This window comes from Trachypithecus francoisi, unplaced genomic scaffold, assembly GCF_009764315.1.
Source record: "Trachypithecus francoisi isolate TF-2019V2 unplaced genomic scaffold, Tfra_2.0 Lachesis_group0, whole genome shotgun sequence".
Taxonomy (NCBI): domain Eukaryota; kingdom Metazoa; phylum Chordata; class Mammalia; order Primates; family Cercopithecidae; genus Trachypithecus; species Trachypithecus francoisi.
In genome coordinates this window covers 67336682-67361038 of record NW_022681453.1, presented here as the reverse complement: position 1 = coordinate 67361038, position 24357 = coordinate 67336682, and the positions used below count along the sequence as shown (strand labels likewise).

General features: G+C 39.8%; 1 protein-coding gene across 9 annotated transcripts in view; it reads right to left on the bottom strand.

Annotated features, from left to right (window-relative positions):
- GOLGB1 (golgin B1) overlaps positions 1–24357 on the bottom strand; it is a 95934-nt gene that overhangs the window by 3317 nt on the left and 68260 nt on the right. For 6 of the 9 annotated variants that reach the window (XM_033211065.1, XM_033211070.1, XM_033211064.1 and 3 more), the window contains 6 exons: positions 15765–15943; positions 11048–11213; positions 10658–10795; positions 2672–2830; positions 1544–1641; positions 964–1098 (listed from right to left, as the gene is read on the bottom strand). In XM_033211065.1, the coding sequence (XP_033066956.1) occupies positions 964–1098; positions 1544–1641; positions 2672–2830; positions 10658–10795; positions 11048–11213; positions 15765–15943 (875 nt within the window). The remainder of the gene's footprint in view (positions 1–963; positions 1099–1543; positions 1642–2671; positions 2831–10657; positions 10796–11047; positions 11214–15764; positions 15944–24357) is intronic. The other 3 variants (XM_033211066.1, XM_033211069.1, XM_033211072.1) reach the window with 1 other exon arrangement.

The following is a 24357-nucleotide window of genomic DNA, read 5'->3' as shown; positions in this document are numbered from 1 at the left end:
AAGCTGGCCCACCCTCGAAGCTGCATATCAAGGCCTGAATAGGTGATGAAAATTAAGAGGTTGTGAATATGTTGGATTGGAAAGAAAGTTATCTCAAGTAAGAGCTGCTCAATGGGGCTGTCACCTCTGCCACATAAACTTTGCAAGAAGGCATTAATACCAGAAATGTCATTCTCTGAGGAAAGTGATCATATACATAGGTGGCTTTCTCCCAAAATATAATCAAAGTGCCTGCTTTTAACGATATTTTCCATGGAAAGAGACTTCCAGCAGCAAAATACTAGTAGCAACTCTCTATCCTCTCATGCATAGTGATTCTTTTGATGAATTGAGAATAAAGAATGAGGGATGTGTAGCTCTGCCCTTCTGAATTACACTTGGAACAAACTGCTCATTGGAAGCACAGTTCGCTCTGTTACTCCAATGCTCTAGTTTGGCAAGAGCAGGATTTTCTGTGAAGGAGGTCTACCTTGGCCCAACATTGTCTGTGACTGGGAGGGGAAGTTGAGGGTTAGGAAATGCATTTGCCGACAAATAAAAAAGCCACATTCTTTTAACATCATTTTCAAAGCAGTCTTTTAATCTCTCAATCTTTTAATCTTTTAAAAAAGATTTCAATGGATTCAGATCTCAGGTAGAAAATGAAGTTGTCACTTACCTGGTCCTCTAGAAAACCCAACACCTACCTCATTTAGTTATTGTTGGGATGAAATAAGATATCTTTCAATAATGGTAGATATCATTATTATTCTCTAAGAACAACTGTTTTAGAAAACACTGACTCTCCTATACTCCCAAAAGTACAGTGTTCTCTTGGGTGCCCACAATGTCAGTAAACTCATTGCAGCAACTACCTCAAGATGAGAAAAAGATCTTAAGAAATCCTAAGTCCGGCAGGAAGTGTACATGAGTATGATCAGAAAGGATCAGAAGGGAACAGAGGCGATATCCCTCAGCCTTTACCGTCTGATCTGCTCCTCAGCCAGAGAGAGAGCATTCTCGGCAGCCACTCTTTGGTCTCGTTCTTCTTCCAGCAGCTTCCTTAATTCATTCACTTCCTGTCTGGTGTTGCACAGCTGCTGCTGAGCTTCAGAAAAGCTTCAGGATGAAAGGAAACAAAGAGCATCACTAGATGCAGAACACAGTTGCTAATACAAGGGATTCAAAGTCTTCATAAGGTTGTAAAGCAAGAAAATTTACAGAAGCCTGTCTGAACACGGTATTTTAAAAGCAAAGTTGTAGAGGGATGAAATGAAGCTGCAGAAAATACCTAAAGAAATTTCAGGAACTGATTATCTTTCATTTTACTATCATAGAATAGTTGTTAGTGGTGTGTGTGTGTGTGTTGGTGTTGCTCTTTTTGTTTTACAAACTTTTCTCACACAAATGTTAGTTATTATTGTTACTATTTGATCCTCACATCACTTCTGTGAGGCTAATAAGACATATTAACTCCATATAAAGGACTCCAGTTAAATGTAGATTACTGCCTAATTTCCGGACTCTAGTGTACGCTCCAGGGTTGAGACAGCCACTCCCCTACCTTTGCTGTGGCTCCCTTAGTTCCTCAGGATCACTCTTTCTGTGAACTCCATTCTTTTCCTGGGGCGCTCCTGGAGCAACATCTATATTTAGTGGCCCCTGGAAGAAGAATAAGCTTAGTAATTCAGTGACGAAAGCTCTTAAGAAAGTGTACTCGAGCAAAACGAGAGCTTGTTTATAGAGGATTATCCCCGCTTATAATTCTCAAGTCCAAATTTAGAAGTCAGAAGCTTCTGCTCTAGCACATTACTCACCTACATAAAACTCTTGTCTTGATTAGATTTTTCTCCCAGATTCTCATTCTTGAATTTCTCCTCTTAAAAGTTAAGTCTGGGCCGAGCACAGTGGCTCATGCCTGTAATCCCAGCACTTTGGGAGGCCGAGGCGGGTGGATCACAAGGTCAGGAGTTCAAGACCAGCCTGGCCAAGATGGCGAAACCCTGTCTCTACTAAAAATACAAAAAAATTAGCCAGGTGTGGTGGCAGACGCCTGTAATCCCAGCAACTCTGGAGGCTGAGGCAGAGAACTGCTTGAACCCGGGAGGCGGAGGTTGCAGTGAGCTGAGATTGTGCCACTGCACTCCAGCCTGGGTGACGGAGCGAGACTCCGTCTTAAAAAAAAAAAAAAAGTTAAGTCTGCTGTGGATGTTTATGGATTTTCCAGATGCCACTTTGATCCTTCCCTTGCTCGCCAGCCCCTTCCAAACCCCTTCTCCTCCTCCGTATCCTATATGTCTTCATACTAATTCTCAGTCTCCTCCAACTTCAATGCTGCGCTCCTCTCCCTGGCTGTCAACAGTGCTGCCTGTTTTGTTTCTCAGATCCAAAGTTTCCTACAATTTTCTTATTACTTAAAGCAAAATCAACACTTCCTCTGTTTCAGAATACCAAAAGTCTCAGTCATCGCTGTTTCCTACTCATGTTTTGATTTCTCTCCCACCATCTCACTGATCTTTTTTCTTCTAATTGCTTCACTGTAATTTTTCTCAGACCTTATTCCCATGTCAATTAACTATTTCTTCTTTCTCATTTTCTTCCCTGACACCTAATTACATTAACTTCTTCCATACTGCTCTTTAGTGCTTTACCACTTACACTAAATGTCATCACACTTTTCCCAGTCTCTCACCTTCTCCTTACTCACCGCCTGCAGCTCTTGAACCTGCTTCTCCAAGACTGCACAGTGATTTAAAAGGTCACCATAGTGCTGCTGGTTCTCACGAAGACTCTGACTGGTATCGCAGAGCTGAATGGAAAGGGTGTTTTTCTCTTCCAGTAGCTGAGAGAACTGAAATAGAAGTGAGGATAAGCACCATCCTGCAGTACTATAAGCAGTGCTTAGGCGAACTGTTCTGAGTTTTCAGGATCGAATTTTCCTATGGAAGACCTTTGTTTCAGCAACAGCAACAACAGCATTTTGTATTCCTTCAAAGTTGGAAAAAGCATAATTTTTTTTTTGACCAAGACAGAAAACAATTCTGGAGGAGTAGCAGAAAGGTTTTCTTGTTTTGTTTTGTTTTTTTAAAGGGTGCCCAGTACATTAACTGAAAAACCATGAAGCAGAAATCCATAAGCAATCTAATAAGATAGGCTATTCTGGGTACATAAGAGGGAGAAGGCAGTGCCTCAGGTCCAAGTTCACGCTACTAACAAATGACTATAATCTCCAGAACTCAATATGGCTGGAGAGAGCCGTCACCCCAAAATGTGTGCAATAATATGACTAGGCAGATTCCTCAGTACCATAAAGGGTTATAAGTTACTGAGAGAATAGAATAAAAAGTTATAAAATGTGGTAGAAGGGAGAAACAGAATAAATCCCAACATGTCTATGTGTGTGTCAGAAACTGTATTGGGAGCATAGATTCTCCCAGGTAGAAGCATTTCAGTCCCTTAAAGCAGAACTCTCCTCTACTGCATGACTAACAGGTCATCGTCCAGTCTTCCCTTGAAAGTGTTCAGTGTGAGGGTGCCCACTACCTGACAAAGCAACCCGAACCATTTAAAAAACTGAAAATTCGTTTTTATATTGAATGAAAAATTTACCTATTGTAGCTTCTACCCATTGATTTGAATTTGGTACTCTGGAACTATAATTCTCTCACTTGCAGGCTGTCAAGTTTTAAGTTTTAGTTGTGATTAGCCTCCAGGTAGATTAATAACCACAGAGATGTCTCTCCAAGTTACATACTGTAGGACCATGTACATTGTATGAGAGGAACCCAGTATACCAGTTGCATGTTCAATCTTTTCTTGATGATTCCTTTTTGTAAGTTTTTGTGAAAAAAAGTTGAAACAAACAATGTTTTAGAGGAGAGGCGACAGTTTTCTAGAGACAACTGTGAGAAAGGGCATTTGATGCATATAGAAAATTAGAACAAGAGAATCCATACATACTTGTAGAAGTGCTCTGTTAGCTGAACATTGCTCTTCGGATATAGGGTTATTTTTTGTTTGTCATTCTGAAGAGCAATGTTAGCTTATAAAGTACTTTCACTAGTATCATCTTATTTGAGAGAGGCAGAGAAAGGATTTCTGTCCTTGTTTACAAATGGCTAGTAGATGTCAAACCAGGACTCAAGTGTGGTTCTTGATTCCAAGTCTAGAGCTCTATCTACTATCTGATGGTGTCCAATCTGACAGTCTAGCAATGAAAGTTAAGAAAACTATAGAGTTTTGTTTTGGGTAGGGGGTGGGAGGAGGTGGGAATAGTTAGAAAAGGATATAAATATTTGAGAAGTGATAGTAATTTGAAGAGAGTTAACTGGGTACAATGACAACTACTGGGTTCTGAGACAGGGAACATGTTCTTTCCTTAACCTAAGAGGAAGTTAATTTTCCTGGCCACAATGAATAGTCCAAACCATACCAAAAACAAACATAGGTCCTTCCAGTTTAGAGGTTGGCAAACTATGATCCAGAGTCTGCTGCCCTTTTATTGAAATAAGGTTTTACTGGAACATGACCAGCTCAATTGATTCTATATTGTCTATGGCTGCTTTTGTGTTACAACTGCAAAGATGAGTAGTTGTTAACAAAGATTGTACGGTCAAGAAACCTAAAATATTGTCTGAGTCCAAAGGAAAAGTTTGCTGACCTCTCCTCTAGCTTATAAGCTACTATATTTCACTGTATCTATACGTGTCAAAACGAAATAGGAGAGAACAATTTAGACTACATTATGTCACTAATCATCCATCTCATGTTTTTAAGTTTCTAGCACATTCTTACATTATATACAAACATCCAACCAGCTGGTAGAAATGCAGTCATCCCTTATTATCTATGGGGTATTGGTTTCAGGACCACCCCTGGACTCCCAACTCCCAGTATACCAAAATTTAAGGGTTGCTCAAATCCCTTATATATAATGGCAGGGTATTTGCATATAACTTATATACAACCTCCCATATACTTAAAATATTTTTAAATTCATGCATAATAGATGTACATATTTTCAGGATACATGCTATAATGTAATATATTCATATAATTTGTAAAGATCAAATCAGCGTATCTGGAATATCCATCACCTTAAGTATTTGTCTTTCCTTTATGCTAGAAGCATTTAAATTCTTCTCTTCTAGATATTTTTAAATGTACAATCGATTGTGGTAAACTATAATCACCTATTGATTTACCTAACACTAGGTCTTATTTCTTCTATCAAACAATGTATGTGTACCCATTAATCAACTTCTCTTCATTCCCTCCTCTCCATTATCCTTCCCAGCCTTTAGTAACTACCCAATGCACTCTCTACCTTCATGAAATTAACTTTTTTTTGCTCCCGCACGAGTGAGAATGTGATAGTTGTCTTTCTGTTCTTGGCTTATTTCACTTAACATAATGTCCTCCAGCTCCATCCATGTTGCCATGAATGACAGAATTTCATACCTCTTTACAGCTAAATAATATTCCCTTGTGTATATATACCACATTTTTAATCTATTCATCTGTTGATGGGTACTTAAGTTGATTCTATATTTTGTTTTTTATGAATAGTGCTGCAATAAACATGGGAGTACAGATGTCTTTTTGATATATTGACTTCCTTTCTTTTAGATATATGGGTTGTTGAATCATATGGTAGTTCAATTTTTTTGCTTTTAGATATACCTCCATACTGTTCTCCACAGTGGCTGTACTAACTTACATTGCTAATAGTGTATGGGAGTTCCCCTTTCTCTGCATCCTTGCCAGCATGTGTCACTGCCTGTCTTTTTGATAAAAGCCATTTCAGCAGAGGTGAGATGATATCTCACTATTGCTTTGATTCACAATTCTCTGATGATTAGTGATGCTGAGTATTTTTTTAATATCTGTTGGCCATTTGTTTTTTTTTTTTTTTTTTGACAAGGAGTCTCGCTCTGTCGCCCAGGCTGGAGTGCAGTGGCCGGATCTTGGCTCACTGCAAGCTCCGCCTCATGGGTTTACACCATTCTCCTGCCTCAGCCTCCGGAGTAGCTAGGACTACAGGCGCCCGCCACCTCGCCCGGCTAGTTTTTTTTTTTTGCATTTTTTAGTAGAGACGGGGTTTCACTGTGTTAGCCAGGATGGTCTCCATCTCCTGACCTTGTGATCCGCCCGTCTCGGCCTCCCAAAGTGCTGGGATTACAGGCTTGAGCCACCGCGCCCGGCGCTGTTGGCCATTTGTATGTCTTCTTTTGAGAAATGTCTATTCAGATCTTTCGCCAATTTTTAAATTGAGTTACTTGTTTTCTTGCTATTTAATTGTTTGAGTCCCTTATTTATTCTGGTTATTAATCCCTTGTTAGATGGGTAGTTTGCAAATGTTTTCTCTCATTCTGTGGATTGTCTCTTCACTCTGTTGATTGCTTCCTTTGCTGTACAGGGCCTTTTAGCTTGCTATAATCCTATTTGTCTATTTTTGCCTTGGTTGCCTGTACTTTTCAGGTCTTACACAAAAAAGCCTTGACCAGATCCATGTCCTGAAGCATTTCCACAAGTTTTGTTCTAGTAGTTTCATAGTTTCAGATCTTAGAATTAAGTCCTTAATCCATTTTGATTTGATTTTTGTATGATGAGAGATAGGAGTCTAGTTTTATTTTTCTGCATACAGATATCCAGTTTTCCCAGCACTATTTATTGGAGAGATTGTCCTTTCTCCAGTGTATGTTCTTGGTGCCTTTGTCAAGGATAAGTTGCCCCTAAATGCCTGGCTTTATACCTGGGTTTTTAATTGTTTCATTGGTGATCTGTGTGTTTGTTTTTATGCCAGTATCATGCTGATTAATCAGGTAGTGTGATGCTTCCAGCTTTGTTTTTTGTGTGTGTGTGTTTTTTTTAGATGGAGTCTCACTCTGTCACCCAGGCTGGAGTGCAGTGGTGCAATCTCGGCTCATTGTAACCTCCATCTTCCAGGTTCAAGCATTTCTCTGCCTCAGCATCCCAAGTATCTGGGATTACAGGCGCCCACCACCCCGCCAAGCTAATTTTTGTATTTTTAGTAGAGACAGGGTTTCACCATGTTGGCCAGGCTGGTCTTGAACTCCTGATTGCAGGTGATCCACCTGCCTCGGCTTCCCAAAGTGCTGGGATTACAGGCGTTAGCCACCACACTCGGCTCAGCTTTCCTCTTTTTAATCAAGATTGAGTTAGCTATTTAGGAGTTTTTGTGGTTACCTACACATTAAATTTTTTTTCCATTTTTGTGAAGAATATCACTGGTATTTTGATAGGGATTGCATTTAACCTGTAGATTGTTTTGTGTAGTACTGTCATTTTAATGTTATTAATTCTTCTAATCCATGAGCATGAAATATCTTCCTTTTTTTTACTGTCTTTTTCAATTTCTTTCACAGTGTTTTATAAATCTTTCACTTCTTTGGTTAAATTGATTCCTAAGTATTTTAAATTCTTTATAGCTATTGTAAATGGGATTGCTATCTATCTATCTATCTATCTCTCTATTTATTTATTTTATTTTATTTTATTTTTTTTTGAGACGGAGTCTCACTCTGTCGCCGGGGCTGGAGTGCAGTGGCCGGATCTCAGCTCACTGCAAGCTCCGCCTCCCGGGTTCACGCCATTCTCCTGCCTCAGCCTCCCGAGTAGCTGGGACTACAGGCGCCCGCCACCTCGCCCGGCTAGTTTTTTGTATTTTTTAGTAGAGATGGGGTTTCACCGTGTTAGCCAGGATGGTCTCGATCTCCTGACCTCGTGATCCGCCCGTCTTGGCCTCCCAAAGTGCTGAGATTACAGGCTTGAGTCACCGCGCCCGGCCTATTTATTTATTTTTGAAACACAGTCTCGCTTTGTCGCCCAGGCTGGAGTGCAGTGGCGTGATCTCAGCTATTGCAACCTCTGCCTCCCAGGTTCAAGTGATTCACATGCCTCAGCCACCCGAGTAGCTGGGATTACAGGTGTGCACCACCACGCCTGGCTAATTTTTGTATTTTTAGTAGAGAAGGGATTTCGCCATGTTGGCCAGACTGGTCTCAAACTCCTGGCCTCAAGTGATCCGCCCACCTTGGCCTCCCAAAGTGCAAAGATTACAGGCATGAGCCACCATGGCTGACCAGGATTGCTTTCTTGATTTCTTTTCCAGATTGTTTGCTGTTGGCATATATAAATGCAACTGGTGTTTGCCTGTTGATTTTGTATTCTGCAACTTTACTGAATTCATTTATCAGTTCTAACAGTTTTTTGGTGGATTCTTTAAGTTTTTCTAAGTATAAGGTCAGATCATCAGCAAAAAGGCTAATTTGACCTCTTCTTTCCAATCTGGATGTGCTTTATTATTTTTTTTCTTTTGCCTAATTGCTCTAGCTAGGGTGTCTAGTAATATATTGAATAACAGTGGTGAAAGTCGGCATCCTTGTCTTATTCTAGATCTTAGAGGAAAGGCCTTCAATCTTTCCCTGTTCAGTACAATGTTATCTGTGGCCTCCATATACTTTAAATAATCTCTAGATTACTTATAATACATAATACAATGCAAATGCTACATAAATAGTTGTTATACTGTATTTTTAAAATATATGTTTTTTTCCTGAATATTTTCAATCTACAGTTAGTTAAATCTGTGAATGCAGAAACCACCAATACGAAGGGCCAACTATAAATATAAAACCTGAACATCTGACAAAAGAATTAGGGCAGTGGCTTAGAGAACAATCTATGCTGACAGCCTATCTACTACAATCTCATTCTGGGGCCCAAGAAGCAATACTCCTAGTTAGCTGGGGCTCATTCAGAGTGAGACTAAGCTCATGAGATTGTAAGCTTCAAGAAGGAATATGTGTATCCTTAGTACCTAGCATACAGCCAGGCTCATGGAAGAAAAATAACAGTTATTAGTTTAATGACTGAATAAGGCTAGGAATGAGGTGCCTTTCTTACAGATGAGTTCTAAAGAAAGAACTGTTTCTCACTCAGAATGACAGTGACCTATGCAGTGTTTCTCACACTTCAAGTGGAATTACATATCTCAATAAAGGTGTTAACACAACTTTATCACTTAGAACCCAGTATATAAATATATGTAGTTAAAACTAAAGTTTGTCAAAGACAGACATATTCTTTATTATATATTACATACATGTTTTTACTTCATTTCTTTTTCTGTAAAAACACCAACTGCACTATTTGTAATAGCCCCAAACTGGAGAAGCCCAAATGTCCTTCAACAGAATAGAGATTGTGGTATATGCCTACAATGCAATACTACACAGCATGGGAGTGGAAAAATGACACTATATGCAACGACATGGATGAATCTCACAAAATAAATGAAGCAATACAAAAGAGAAGGTATGATGCCATTTATATGTAGTTCTGAGTGGGTAGGAGTGAACAGAAGACACAAGGGACTTCTGGAGTTCTGGTATGTTCTAATTCTAGATCTGGGTGCTGATTATATAGGCATCTTCACTTTGTGAAAATATATCATGCTGTACTTACGATTTGTTTACTTTTCTGTATGTTTTACTTCAATAAAACATTAAAACTTTTTTAGTTGTTACCCACCAAAATGATTTCATCATTAATTAATGGTCCTGAATTTCAGTTTAAAACACTGTCCTAGACAGACAAATGCCCTATGTGATTCAGAGTCTAATGTTTGGAGAGTAAATGTAACAGAGATGAGATGGGAGTTAGTTTACGAAAAAAAGAGACAGGCTAGAGCTGTAAAGGGTGGAACTTCCGGAAATAGCTGATTTGCTGGAAGGGGAACTGCATGGGAGCTGCTCTGGAGTCCCTTTGAAAACCCCCAGACAAATCTACCAATAAAGGGTCTGCAGTTTAACTAATTCATTTGGGCCTGCAAACTTTAAAAACTGCCAAATGTCTCCTCCAAGTTAATAGTGTAGTCTCTGATACTTCAGTGTCAATTAGTTGAATTTAACTACATTTAATAAGTACCTTCTATATATGCAGTCACTGTGCTTTTCCACATACATGATCACGTTTATCTCAGACTGACTTCCTCCTAACACTTCAGGCAAGTTATTTACTACTCCAGGGCCTTTTTCCTCATCTGTGAAAATAGCCTAGTGATCTTTGTAATTTTTGGATCACAAATCCCTTGGTCAACTGATGAATTCTTGTGATGAAAAGCTTATACACACACACTATTGTGCATACAATTTTTGGGCATTCTTGGCTCTCCTCAAAGCTAATCTCTGGACTTCTGATTCTGATTGATCTCTAAATATCTTGTAGCTCTATCATAGACTACTTAGCTGAGTTCCTCTCAACAGGGCAGAACTAGGGCAGGTGCCACTAAAGAATATTTTGAATAGCCAGGGAGCAACAGGAGGACAGTTCTTAAGAGGGTGGGGTAAGGAGTAGCCTCAGCATTAATACAAGTGATACAGGTCAGGGGGAAGGCTTCCCAAAGTAGTTGGTTTCTTTACTCTTACTCTCTGAATTTATCCAATCATTCCCAAGGACTCACCAAGGGCAAAGAACAAGAAATGGCTCTGTGTCCAGTGCTTTGGAATAAGCACCCAGGTTCTGAGAAAGGTGAAACTTGTGTACCCTAAGATATGCTACAGCTGGGACTCTATGCTGAATCAGCTTCTATTTGCCTTCTTGTTCCAGTCATGGAAAAAAGAAACTGAATTCCAGTCTAACAGGAAACACTTACCTTGCTGTTCAGTTGCTGAATTCTTAATTCCTTTTGGTGAATTTCCTTTAAGCTGTCACTGAGCTGGGTCCTGAGAAGTTCTGTCTCATAAATCAGATTTTGTGACCCATCTGGGGAAGCTGATGTTTCTGGGGATGCCTGCCAGGACACAAACAGTGATGAAATTCTCTCCTAAGATTGCTTATGCTTAATTCCTTCCCTCTAGAAATCCTGTCCGCCCCATAGGAAGTCATAAGGTGGCTTATGGGCACTTAAAAGTGGCAGATACTTAATTTGTAGGAAGCTGATGCTTTCTGGGTTAGTGCCTTGAAAAAAAAAACTTTCTGTGCAATCATTATCATTTGTTCAAAAATTTATCTCTGAGTAACAATCAGCATTGAAATTACTCACCTGTCTTTGGTATTGCACTTTGAGGGGCTGAGCCTGGGAGGAAGAAGACCTCAATTCCCTTATAAGATTCTGCAGATGACTGAGCTGCTGATCTTTATCTGAAATAGCCATAAGGTACTGTTCCTTCATTCTCCTCTCATGTATTTCCCAGGAACTCTTCTCCATCCTAGAAAAAACATGACATAATCACAGTTGTGTAGCTGGGCATGGTAGTTCGCACCTGTAACCTCAGCACTTTGCTTATCTTCAAAGTTACTCAAATCTGGAAGGTAAAGAAAGAAAGGCTAAGAAAAAGGTGGAAAGAGAAAATGTGGGGAAAAAACAGAAATCTTTTTTTCTCTATCTCCTTTTCTCTTCCCTAAGGGTCAATTATATAAGGAAATAAGGAAAATAAATATCCTTTTAGATTGCCATTAGAGGAAATTTAAAAAAGAAAGGCTGCAGGAAATAAGCCTTTAGAGGCCTTTAGAGCTTTGCAGCTCTTCTTAGGTTTACACTAGTAGCTGAACACTTTAATATTTCTGTAGTTCTAGGTGATGTGGCGATAAGATGAGAGGCATTAAGCGATGCTCTGACACGGTACCAATCACCTTTGGAGGACCCTGAATTCAGTGCTTAGCATTAAAGTGCATCTGAAGGACACAGCAAGCACCTAAACTTTTGATGATAAATTAAGATTCTAACAGAATACAGCTGGGATGCTAATCCCTGAAGAAAAATGGAGGTCAAAATGGAGCAATTTATCTTTTCTCTTGAGATTCAATTTCGAAAAGAAGAAACAAATTTACATTTCTAGAGAGCAAAACTCAGTTGCTTTGCCTCTTTTTTTTTTACTTGCTCTGCAATCATCATCATTTGTTTAAAGAAAAAAAAAATTTCTCTTGTATTATCTGGGGAAGCTGCCAACTCCATGCAATGAGCTTGATAAATTTCACTTATAAGCAAGTCCATAAAGATGTTAAATATGAAAATCTTTTAGATGCAATTTTACTCCATAACATTTAAATCATTGAATTCTAAAAAGCATTTTGCTATATCAATGCTGCTTAAGGTTTAAAATCTTGGGTGTCTGAACATTAAGAACTCTCTTAGAGATGTTATGATATTTATACTATATTGTCAGTTGTCATTCTAGTGGCCCCTTGTAAGCTGGATAGGAATTGAGACTCCAACTCATATTTTCTGTATTCATTTGCCTCTTGTCCTCTAACATTGGTGAGACAAAGCAGGTGCTGTGTGATCAGCAGCAATGTCCAACATGGTAATTCTCCTTTTAATATCAAATCTTGAAAGCTTTTTGAATTTGTTTTTCTTTTTTTTTTTGAAACAGGGTCTCACTCTGTCACCCAGACTAGAGTGCAGTGGCATGATGTTGACTCACTGAAACCTCCACCTCCCAGGTTCAAGCAATTCTCCTGCCTCAGTCTCCCAAGCAGCTGGGATTATAGGTGCATGCCAACATGCCCAGATAATTTTTGTATTTTTAGTAGAGACAGCCAGGCTGGTCTTGAACTCCTGACCTCAGATGATCCACCCGCCTTGGCCTCCCAAAGTGATGGGATTACAGGTGTGAGCGACCGCGCCCAGCCAAGTTTGAATTTATTAAGGCAGCATGAACCATCTTAAGTTAAACAGTAACAACCTCCCCAAAATGAGGCTGCAACAACTAGACCTGTTTTTATACACTATGTGTTTATTCTTGGGATTAAATTTGTTAGAAAAGTTGAATTTAAAAAAAATCAGAATTATAGATCCTATCTTAATTTCTTCTACCATGATAGCATTGTTATTGTTCTGTTCCTTAAAAAGAAGAGCTAGGATTATTTCGAGACAAAATAAAATAGACACATTTCTCCTTATTCCTCCAACTAAGGCTGAGCATCCCTAATCAGAAAATCAGAAGTACTCCAAAATCCAAAACTTTTTGGGCACTGCAATGACACTCAAAGGAAATGCTCATTTAGATAATGCATATATTCCAAAATCCAAAAAAATCCACAATCCAAAACACTTCCAATCCCAAGCATTTCAGATAAGGAATACTCAACCTGCATAGATAAAACCCTTTGGCCTTATAAATAAAAACAAACATAAGAAAATTTAGAAAGATGAAGGTGGCAAACCAGCTAGGGATCCCCAGACTTGAGGAATGACATGGTGGTAAGTTCCTTGGTTTACTATTTGTATTCTGCATATCCCAAACTGGATACTGGAGAATTCCATGACCCGGAAACACCAGTGAGTACTAGGTTTACTCTGTCTTGCCAAAGGACCAGGAAGGGACAGTCTAGTTAGACAGAGTATTCATGATAATAACCACCATACTCCAGGCAAACAACATGGAAAAACCACAGTATCTCACCACTCCCATTAACAAAGACCTGGTAGATAAGCTAGTTACATTCTTGGCTGGTGATAACAAGGTACACCTCACCCTCCCTACTGAAGTAGTGTCAGAAAAGGCCAAGTATGGAGCTTGGGCTCTCACGACCACCTAGTGCTAAGAAGGTTCCTCTCTCCGACTGCCCCTCCTCCCCCAACTCCCACTGTGGTATCACTGGAGGCAACATGTGGGGCCTGGACATCCACCTCCACCATAACAAGGTTGATAAGGCACTCTTCCTTGTCCCTGCAGAGGTGGTATCAGAAGAGACCAAGTGGGGAATCTGGACTTTGAGTACCACCCAGTGGTAACAAGATGCCCCTCTTCAACCATTCCCCATAGTGTCAGTGGAGGCTAAGCGGACAGTCTGGACTTTCACCACCACCTGGCAATAATGAGGTGCCCCTCTCCATTCCTTCCAGCACAGTATCAATGGAGGCCATGTGGGCATCATGGACTTCCACTTCCCCTGGCAGTATCAGGGCATCCCTTCCTTCTAGGGGTATCAACGAAAGTTGAATGGGGTGCCTGGAGTTCACCGTCCACCTAGTGTCTTCCTTCCTCTGCTGGTGTGGTGTCAGTGAAGCCTGCTAACACAGAAGATTCAAATAAGACTGAAAGTCTTATAATCTCCAAAATGTTTGGAATATAACTAAAAATCACTCATCATACCAAGAACCAGGAAAACCACAACTTGATTAAGAAAAGGAAATCAACAGATTATAATATTGAGGTGACACAGATATTAGAATTATATGACAAGAATTTTACAGCAGCCATCATAGAAATGCTTCAACAAGTAATTACTAACATACTGGAAAAAGTATAAAAAGCTTCAGCAAAGAAAGAGAAGATGTAAAGAAGAACTGAATGGAAATTTTAGAACTGAAAAATACAATATCCAAACTAAAAAGCTAACTCACTGGGTGCCACAGCAGAATGGAGGTAGGAAGCAGAGAACTTGAAAATCAAATAGAAATACCGAATCTGAATGATAAAGAGAAAATAATCAATAAACTGGATTTCATCAAAATTAAAAAGACCCTGTTGAGGGAGATAAAAGATAAGCTGCAAATTGGGAAAAAAATTTGCAAACCACAAATCAAACACAGAACACATACCTATAATATTTAAAGAATGCTTAAAACTTAACAGTAAAAAGTTAACCCAATTAGAAAATGGACAAAAGACACGAACAGATATTTCATCAAAGAGGATATATGGATGTCAAATACGCAGATTAAAAAAACGTTTGGCCATTATGCAAAGTGGTTTTGCAGTTTCTTAAAAAACAAAACATTCACTTACTATATGAGCTAGCATTTGCACTCCTGGGCAATTATCCCAAAGAAATGAAAACTTATGTCCACACAAAAACCTATATACAAATGTTCATAGTAGCACTATTAGAGTAGCTAAAAATTAAAAACACTATGCATGTCCTTCAACAGGTGAATGAATACAGTGGTATATTCATAATATGAAACATTATTTATAATGAAAAGAATGAACTACGATACAAACAACAATACTGATGGATCTCAAGGGCATTATGGCACATGAAAAAAGCCAATTTCATACGGTTATACACTGCAAGATTCCAGTTAGAAAACATTCTAAGCCGGGCACAGTGGCTCATGCCCGTAATCCCAGCACTTTGGGTGGCCGAGGCAGGCGGATCATGAGGTCAGGAGATCGAGACCATCCTGGCTAACATGCTGAAACCCCGTCTCTACTAAATATACAAAAAAATGAGCTGGGCGTGGTGGCGGGCGCCTGTAGTCCTAGCTACTCGGGAGGCTGAGGCAGGAGAATGGTGTGAACCCGGCAGGCGGAGCTTGCAGTGAGCCAAGATCACGCCACTGGACTCCAGCCTGGGCCACAGAGCGAGACTCCATCTCAAAAAAAAAATTCTCAAAATGACAAAACTGAAAACAGATTAGTGGTTGCTAGGGGTTGAGGATGCAAGGAGGGTAGGGAAGGGAGGAACGTGACTATAGACTAGTAGCACAAAGGACGTATTTGTGGTGATGGAGTAGTTCTGTATTTTGGTTTTGGTGGTGCTTACATAAATACATGTCACAAAATTGTATAGAACCACACACACAGATACTCAAATGCATGTAAACATGGTGGAATCTGAATGTGGTCTGTGAATTGTACCAATGGCAGTTTCCTGGTTTTGATACTGTGCTACAGTTACGTAAGATGTTACCACTGGAAGAAACTGGGTGAAGGGCACATAGAAGCTCTCTGCACTATCTTCCCAAATCTACAATTATTTCAAAATAAAAAGTTAAAATGAAAAGAGTTGAAAAGGAAGGATTATTGTACCTGAGCTGATGCAGCTCATGCTGCCAGGAGAGGTTTTCCTGCCTGAGTTCTTCTTGCATAATCTGAAATGTTTTTGTCTTATCTTGATACTCCTGAAGTTGAGCCTTCAGTGGACGTAACTCTGTGATCTCTTGATTAATCTGTAAGTATTGCTGCTGCAGATTCTTCAATTCCTTCAGCTTTAACCAAAGGGAAAGTAAAAGGATTATTTGTCACATCTCATTCATCTAACTATAAGTAATTGGTAGCTCCCTACTAAGTAGTCAGACACTACAACATGAAACCAGCACCTAACAGTCCACTGACGACATATCACTGCAGCATAAGTCTCTAAAGTGGTGAAATACATGCAGCTAGGCTGATGGAAATCACCCATGGAGCTGCCATCAAGGCTGCAGGGTCTGACTATTCCTGCAACTTCTACTCCTTTTCCCGGCTCCTAAGGTCCTAAGTTCACTTTAGGGCTACAATTCTGACGTGGGGTAGACTTAAGAGACCTACAGCTTCACTGTGGGTGGTCACATCCTAAAAGAAGAACTAGTCATGTGTCCTTGTTAGGATTCTTAACTTTCCTACAGGCCTATCAATCTTAATTGTAGCTTAGTGGATACTGATTATAAAGAAGGCACTGCTGCTCAGTGGTTAAGGACACAGGCTCTGGAGTTAGATATTGTACTGCTTCTTAGACGTGTGACCCAATGCATGTTCTTCATACCCTTTAAGTCTTAATTTTCCTCATCTATTAAATGAAGATAATTATAGTACCTTTTTCATAAGAATATGATAAGTAAATGAGCAAATTAATGCACTTCACACATAAAGTTAGTGATGATGACAGACTTGCCTTTAATTAGCAACACTGCCTACCTACATTTCAGATATATTTTCAAGCTCTTCATCTCCAATACTCATTAAAAGCTTAGTAATACTTGGGAGAAATAATATCAGGACATCTGGGCAAAGATAGGGGTCTTGTTTACACACCTTTCACCCACTTAGAAACATTGCTAAAGCTAAAATAATAGCATTTTTTAAAGCACAAAACACATCAACAGGAAAAACAATAGAGGAATCAGCAACAATAAAATTAATTTTGGAAGCTGAAAAGCAGATGAGTAAGTGGTAACTGACTTAACAGATCTGAGAAAGCAGAATCTAAAGCTGACAGTAAGAAAATCCAAGAATCAGTAGAACGTACTCTGCAGAATCTTCAAAAGGCTCAGGAATTAACAGCATCATGTACCTCTGGAAAATACGGTGATGGGGGTGTGAGAGAGGTGATAGCTGAGATAAGGAAGTCTAGATGAAAGCTGCTTAAGAAGCAATTTTTTTTTTTGGAGAGATGCAGTCTCAGTATGTTGCCCAGGCTGGTCTCAAACTCAAGGGCTCAAGTGATCCTTCCACCTTGGCCTCCCAAAGTGCTGGGATTACAGGCATGAGCCACTACACCTGGCCAGAAAACAACTTCATCCATAGATCCCTCCTCAGCTCCACACTTTTTGTTACTCCAACAGACAACTAATTTTATTCTCTGGAGAGGTAAAAGCAGTGTCTGTGGACTATGGCACATGAGGCACAGTTGCAAGTAAGGGTACTGTTCCAAACAGAGTGAATGCATGCTTCCCGAGTGCTTGAAGCCTTTCCTCTACTGAACTTGAAGACTGCTGGTAAAAGACCTTTTCCCCCCACAATGGAAATGAGAAGTCTTCTCTTTAAAATCTGACCAGCCCAAGAGAAACTAAAGATACTGAGATAAGGGCTACCAATAAGCTCAATATCATGCAATGAAACTGCATTGGTAGGTCCTACCCACAAGCTTTTAGACCCTCCCCTTAAACATGAAGAGTACATCGAAGTACTTCACCTGAAGAATGGCTAACATTAAGGAAGGGAAGAAAACCAACCGGAGAAGGTAATTTAGAAGAGATTACCAGGGGAGAAAATGTAATGTACTCAAAGATTTAAGAGATAATATTGCAAATAAGAAACATTATAGCATAAATTAAAAATTATAAAGAAAAACTCCTTATAAGAAAATGTCAAAAACAAAACTATGACCACTAGCCTTAGAAAAAGAAGTTAAGGGATCCTGAGCAAGATGGCCGAATAGGAACAGCCCCAGCCTCCAGCTCCCAGTGCGAGCGACACAGAAGACGGGTGATTTCTGCATTTTCAACTGAGGTACTGGGTTCATCTCACTGGGGAGTGCCTGACAGTCGGTGCTGGTCAGCTGGTGCAGCCCAACCAGTGAGAGCTGAAGCAGGGTGAGGTATTGCCTCATCTGGGAAACGCAAGGGGGAAGAGAATCCCTTTTCCTAGCCAAGGGAAACTGACACACACAACACCTGGAAAATCCGGTAACTCCCACCCTAATACTGTGCTTTACCAAGGGTCTTAGCAAACGGCACACCAGGAGATTATAAACCACACCTGGCCTGGAGGATCCCCGCCCACAAAGCCTCCCTCATTGCTAGCACAGCAGTCTGAGATCTAACTGCAAGGCAGCAGTGAGGCTGGGGGAGGGGCGCCCACCATTGCTGAGGCTTAAGTAGGTAAACAAAGCCACCTGGAAGCCTGAACTGGGTGGAGCCCACCACAGCTCAAGGATGCCTGCCTGCCTCTGTAGACTCCACCTCTGGGGACAGGGCATAGCTAAACATAAAGCAGCAGAAACCTCTGCAGATGTAAATGACTCTGTCTGACAGTTTTGAAGAGAGCAGCGGGTCTCCCAGCATGGAAGTTAAGATCTGAGAACGGACAGACTGCTTGCTCAAGTGGGTCCTTGACCCTTGAGTAACCTAACTGGGAGACAGACCCCACTAGGTGCAGACTGACACTGCACACCTCTGAAACGAAGTTTCCAGAGCAAGAATCAGACAGCAACACTCGCTGTTCAGCAATATTCTATCTTCTGAGCCTATGCTGCTGATACCCAGGCAAACAGGATATGGAGTGGACCTCAAGCAAACTCCAACAGATCTGCAGCTGAGGGTCCTGACTGTTAGAAGGAAAACCAACACACAGAAAGGACACCCACACCAAAACCCCATCAGTACGTCACCATCATAAAAGACCAAAGGCAGATAAAACCACAAAGATGGGGAAAAAGCAGGGCAGAAAAGCTGGAAATTCAAAAAATCAGAGCACATCTCCCCCTCCAAAGGAACGCAGCTCATTGCCAGCAACAGATCAAAGCTGGACGGAGAATGACTTTGACGAGTTGAGAGAAGGCTTTGGTCGATCAGACTTCTCAGAGCTAAAGGAGGAACTACGTACCCAGTGCAAATAAACTAAAAATCTTGAAAAAAGAATGGAAGAATGGATCACTAGAATAATCAATGCAGAGAAGGCCATAAACAAACTGATAGAGATAAAAACCATGACACGAGAATTATGTGACAAATGCACAAGCTTCAGTAACCGACTCGATCAACTGGAAGAAAGAGTATCAATGATTGAAGATCAAATGAATGAAATGAAGCGAGAAGTGAAGTCTAGAGAAAAAAGAGGAAAAAGAAATGAACAAAGCCTCCAAGAAATATGGGACTATGTGAAAAGATCAAATCTACGTTTGACTGGGGTGCCTGAAAGTGAGGGGGGAAATGGAACCAAGTTGGAAAACACTCTGCAGGGTATCATCCAGGAGAACTTCCCCAACCTAGTAAGGCAGGCCAACATTCAAATTCAGGAAATACAGAAAACGCCACAAAGATTCTCCTGGAGAAGAGTAACTCCAAGACACATAATTGTCAGATTACCTAAAGTTGAAAGGAAGGAAAAAATCTTAAGGTCAGGCAGAGAGAAAGGTCGGGTTACCCACAAAGGGAAGCCCATCAGACTAAGCAGATCTCTCGGCAGAAACTCTACAAGCCAGAAGAGAGTGGGGGCCAATATTCAACATTCTTAAAGAAAAGAATTTTCAACCCAGAATTTCATATCCAGCCAAACTAAGTTTCATAAGTGAAGGAGAAATATAATCCTTTACAGACAAGCAAATGCTTAGAGATTTTGTCACCACCAGGCCTGCCCTACAAGAGACCCTGAAGGAAGCACTAAACAGGGAAAGGAACAATCAGTACCAGCCATTGCAAAAACATGCCAAAACGTAAGGACCATCGAGGCTAGGAAGAAACTGCATCAACTAACGAGCAAAATAACCAGCTAATATCACAATGACAGGATCAAGTTCACACATAACAATATTAACCTTAAATGTAAATGGACTAAATGGTCCAATTAAAAGACACAGACTGGGAAATTGGATAAAGAGTCAAGACCCATCAGTTTGCTGTATTCAGGAGGCCCATCTCACATGCAAAGACACACATAGGCTCAAAATAAAGAGATGGAGGAAGATCTACCAAGCAAATGGAAAACAAAAAAAAAAGCAGGGGTTGCAATCCTAGTCTCTGATAAAACAATGAGAACAAAGATACAACATACCAGAATCTCTGGGACACATTTAAAGCAGTGTGTAGAGGGAAATTTATAGCACTAAATGCCCACAAGAGAAAGCTGGAAAGATCTAAAATTGACACCCTAACATCACAATTGAAAGAACTAGAGAAGCAAGAGCAAACACTTTCAAAAGTTAGCAGAAGGCAAGAAATAACTAAGATCAGAGCAGAACTGAAGGAGATAGAGACACAAAAAACCCTCCAAAAAATCAATGAATCCAGGATCTGTTTTTTTGAAAAGATCAACGAAATTGATAAACCGCCAGTAAGACTAATAAAGAAGAAAAGAGAGAAGAATCAAATAGATGCAATAAAAAATGATAAAGGGGATATCACCACTGACCCCACAGAAATACAAACTACCATCAGAGAATACTGTAAACACCTCTACGCAAATGAACTAGAAAACACAGAAGAAATGGACAATTTGCTGGATACTTACACTCTCCCAAGACTAAACCAGGAAGAAGCTGAATCCCTGAATAGACCAATAGTAGGCTCTGAAATTCAGGCAATAATTAATAGCCTACCAATCAAAAAAAGTCCAGGATCAGATGGATCCACAGCCGAATTCTACCAGAGGTATAAGGAGGAGCTGCTACCATTCCTTCTGAAATTATTCCAATCAATAGAAAAAGAGGGAATCCTCCCTAACTCATTTTATGAGGTCAACATCATCCTGATACTAAAGCCTGGCAGAGACACAACAAAAAAAGAGAATTTTAGACCAATATCCCTGATGAACATCGATGCAAAAATCCTCAATAAAATACTGGCAAACCAAATCCAGCAGCACATCAAAAAGCTTATCCACCATGATCCAGTGGGCTTCATCCCTGGGATGCAAGGTTGGTTCAACATACGCAAATCAATAAACGTAATCCAGCATATAAACAGAACCAAAGACAAAAACCACATGATTATCTCAGTAGATGCAGAAAAGGCCTTTGACAAAATTCAACAGCCCTTCATGCTAAAAACTCTGAATAAATTTGGTATTGATGGAACGTATCTCAAAATAATAAGAGCTTTTTATGACAAACGCACAGCCAATATCATACGGAATGGGCAAAAACTGGAAGCATTCCCTTTGAAAACTGGCACAAGAGAGGGATGCCTTCTCTCACCACTCCTATTCAACATAGTGTTGGAAGTTCTGGCTAGGGCAATCAGGCAAGAGAAAGAAATAAAGGATATTTAGTTAGGAAAAGAAGAAGTCAAATTGTCCCTGTTTACAGATGACATGATTGCATATTTAGAAAACCCCATCGTCTCAGCCCAAAATCTCCTTAAGCTAATAAGCAACTTCAGCAAAGTCTCAGGATACAAAATCAATGTGCAAAAATCACAAGCATTCTTATACACCAGTAACAGACAAACAGAGAGCCAAATCATGAATGAACTCCCATTCACAATAGCTTCAAAGAGAATAAAATGCCTAGGAATCCACCTTACAAGGGATGTAAAGGACCTCTTCAAGGAGAACTACAAACCACTGCTCAGTGAAATAAAAGAGGACACAAACAAATGGAAGAACATACCATGCTCATGGATAGGAAGAATCAATATTGTGAAAATGGCCATACTGCCCAAGGTAGATTCAATGCCATCCCCATTAAGCTACCAATGACTTTCTTCACAGAATTGGAAAAAACTGCTTTAAAGTTCATATGGAACCAAACAAGAGCCCGCATTACCAAGACAATCCTAAGTCAAAAGAACAAAACTGGAGGCATCATGCTACCTGACTTCAAACTATACTACAAGGCTACAGTAACCAAAACAGCATGGTACTGGTACAAAACAGAGATAAAGACCAATGGAACAGAACAGAGTCCTCAGAAATAATACCACACATCTACAGCCATCTGATCTTTGACAAACCTGAGAGAAACAAGAAATGGGGAAAGGATTCCCTATTTAATAAATGGTGCTGGGAAAATTGGCTAGCCATAAGTAGAAAGCTGAAACTGAATCCTTTCCTTACCCCTTATACGAAAATTAATTCAAGATGGATTAGAGACTTAAATGTTAGACCTAATACCATAAAAAACCTAGAAGAAAACCTAGGTAATACCATTCAGGACATAGGCATGGGCAACGACTTCATGTCTAAAACACCAAAAGCAATGGCAACAAAAGCAAAAATTGACAAATAGGATCTAATTAAACTAAAGAGCTTCTGCACAGCAAAAGAAACTACCCTCAGAGTGAACAGGCAACCTACAGAAGGGGAGAAAATTTTTGCAATCTACTCATCTGACAAAGGGCTAATATCCAGAACTACAAAGAACTCAAACAAATTTACAAGAAAAAAGCAAACAACCCTATCAAAAAGTGGGCAAGGGATATGAACAGACGTTTCTCAAAAGAAGACATTCATACAGCCAACAGACACATGAAAAAATGCTCATCATCACTGGCCATCAGAGAAATGCAAATCAAAACCACAATGAGATACCATCTCACACCAGTTAGAATGGCAATCATTAAAAAGTCAGGAAACAACAGGTGCTGGAGAGGATGTGGAGAAATAGGAACACTTTTACACTGTTGGTGGGATTGTAAACTAGTCTGACCATTGTGGAAAACAGTAAGGCTATTCCTCAACGATCTAGAACTAGAAATACCATTTGACCCAGCCATCCCATTACTGGGTATATACCCAAAGGATTATAAATCATGCTGCTATAAAGACACAAGCACACATATGTTTATTGCATCACTATTCACAATAGCAAAGACTTGGAATCAACCCAAATGTCCACCAGTGACGGACTGGAATAAGAAAATGTGACACATATACACCATGGAATACTATGCAGCCATAAAAAAGGATGAGTTTGTGTCCTTTGTAGGGACATGGATACAGCTGGAAACCATCATTCTCAGCAAACTATTGCAAGAACAGAAAACCACACACAGCATGTTCTCACTCATAGGTGGGAATTGAACAATGAGATCACTTGGACATGGGAAGGGGAACATCACACACCGGGGCCTATTGTGGGGAACGGGGAGGGGGGAGGGATGGCATTGGGTGTTATACCTGATGTAAATGATGAGTTGATGGGTGCTGACGAGTTGATGGGTGCAGCACACCAACATGGCACATGTATACATATGTAACAAACCTGCACGTTGTGCACATGTACCCTAGAACTTAAAGTATAATAAAAAAAAAAAGAAGGAAAGAAAAAGAAGTTAAGAAAATCTATCTATGAGACAAAGAAAAAAATTTCTTAGACATTAAGAATAGAATGGCAAAAATGAAAAAAAATTTGGAATCAAAATACAAAGGTGAGAAAATCTTCCAGAAATACAGCAAAAATAAAAAAAGAAAGAAAAGGTAAGAAAATTAGAGAAGCAATCGAGAAGGTCCTACATCTAAATAACAAAAATTTCAGAAATAAGACAACAGAGAAAAAGGATAGAAGAAAATGGTAAAAAAATAATTCAACGAAATTCCCAAAAAGCTGCTAGTATGATTTCTTAGATTCAAAGGACTAGTTAGCATGATGAAGAAAAAAAGGCCTATACCAAATTATACAATCAAAAAATTTCAGAATAGGGGAGAAAGGGAGGGAAGGTGGGGTGAGGGGAAGGGAAGTGAGAAACAGATGACATACAAAGGATCAGGAATCAGAATAGCTTTAGACTTGTGAACCACATATAAGCAAAAAAGCAATAAACCAATGTCTTCACAATTTTGAAGGGAAATTATTTTCAGCCTAGAATTCTATGTCCAACAAAACTATCCATCAGGTAAGAGAGATAAAAAGACATTTTCAATAAATTTACCTTCCATGTATCATTTCTTAGGGAGCTATTGAATGATTTATTCCAAGAAAAAGATGGCACAAAATCAAGAAAAGGAATACATAGAAAAGACGAAATAGGAGATCTAATATAGGAGAAAGGTGAAGGGAAATATTCTAGGATAGAAAGTGTATCCTAGGAGTACAGGGCCACTGGTTGATATAGAAGCAAATCAGGTACTCCAGGAGAAGTTTCTTCCTGAAGATGAAATTGATGGGAATAAACATCTTGAGAGGAGATGTGGACAAATGTCCATAAATCTGAGGTTAAATTACATTAAGTGCAAAGAAAACTAAGTAGCAACAATAACAAAAACT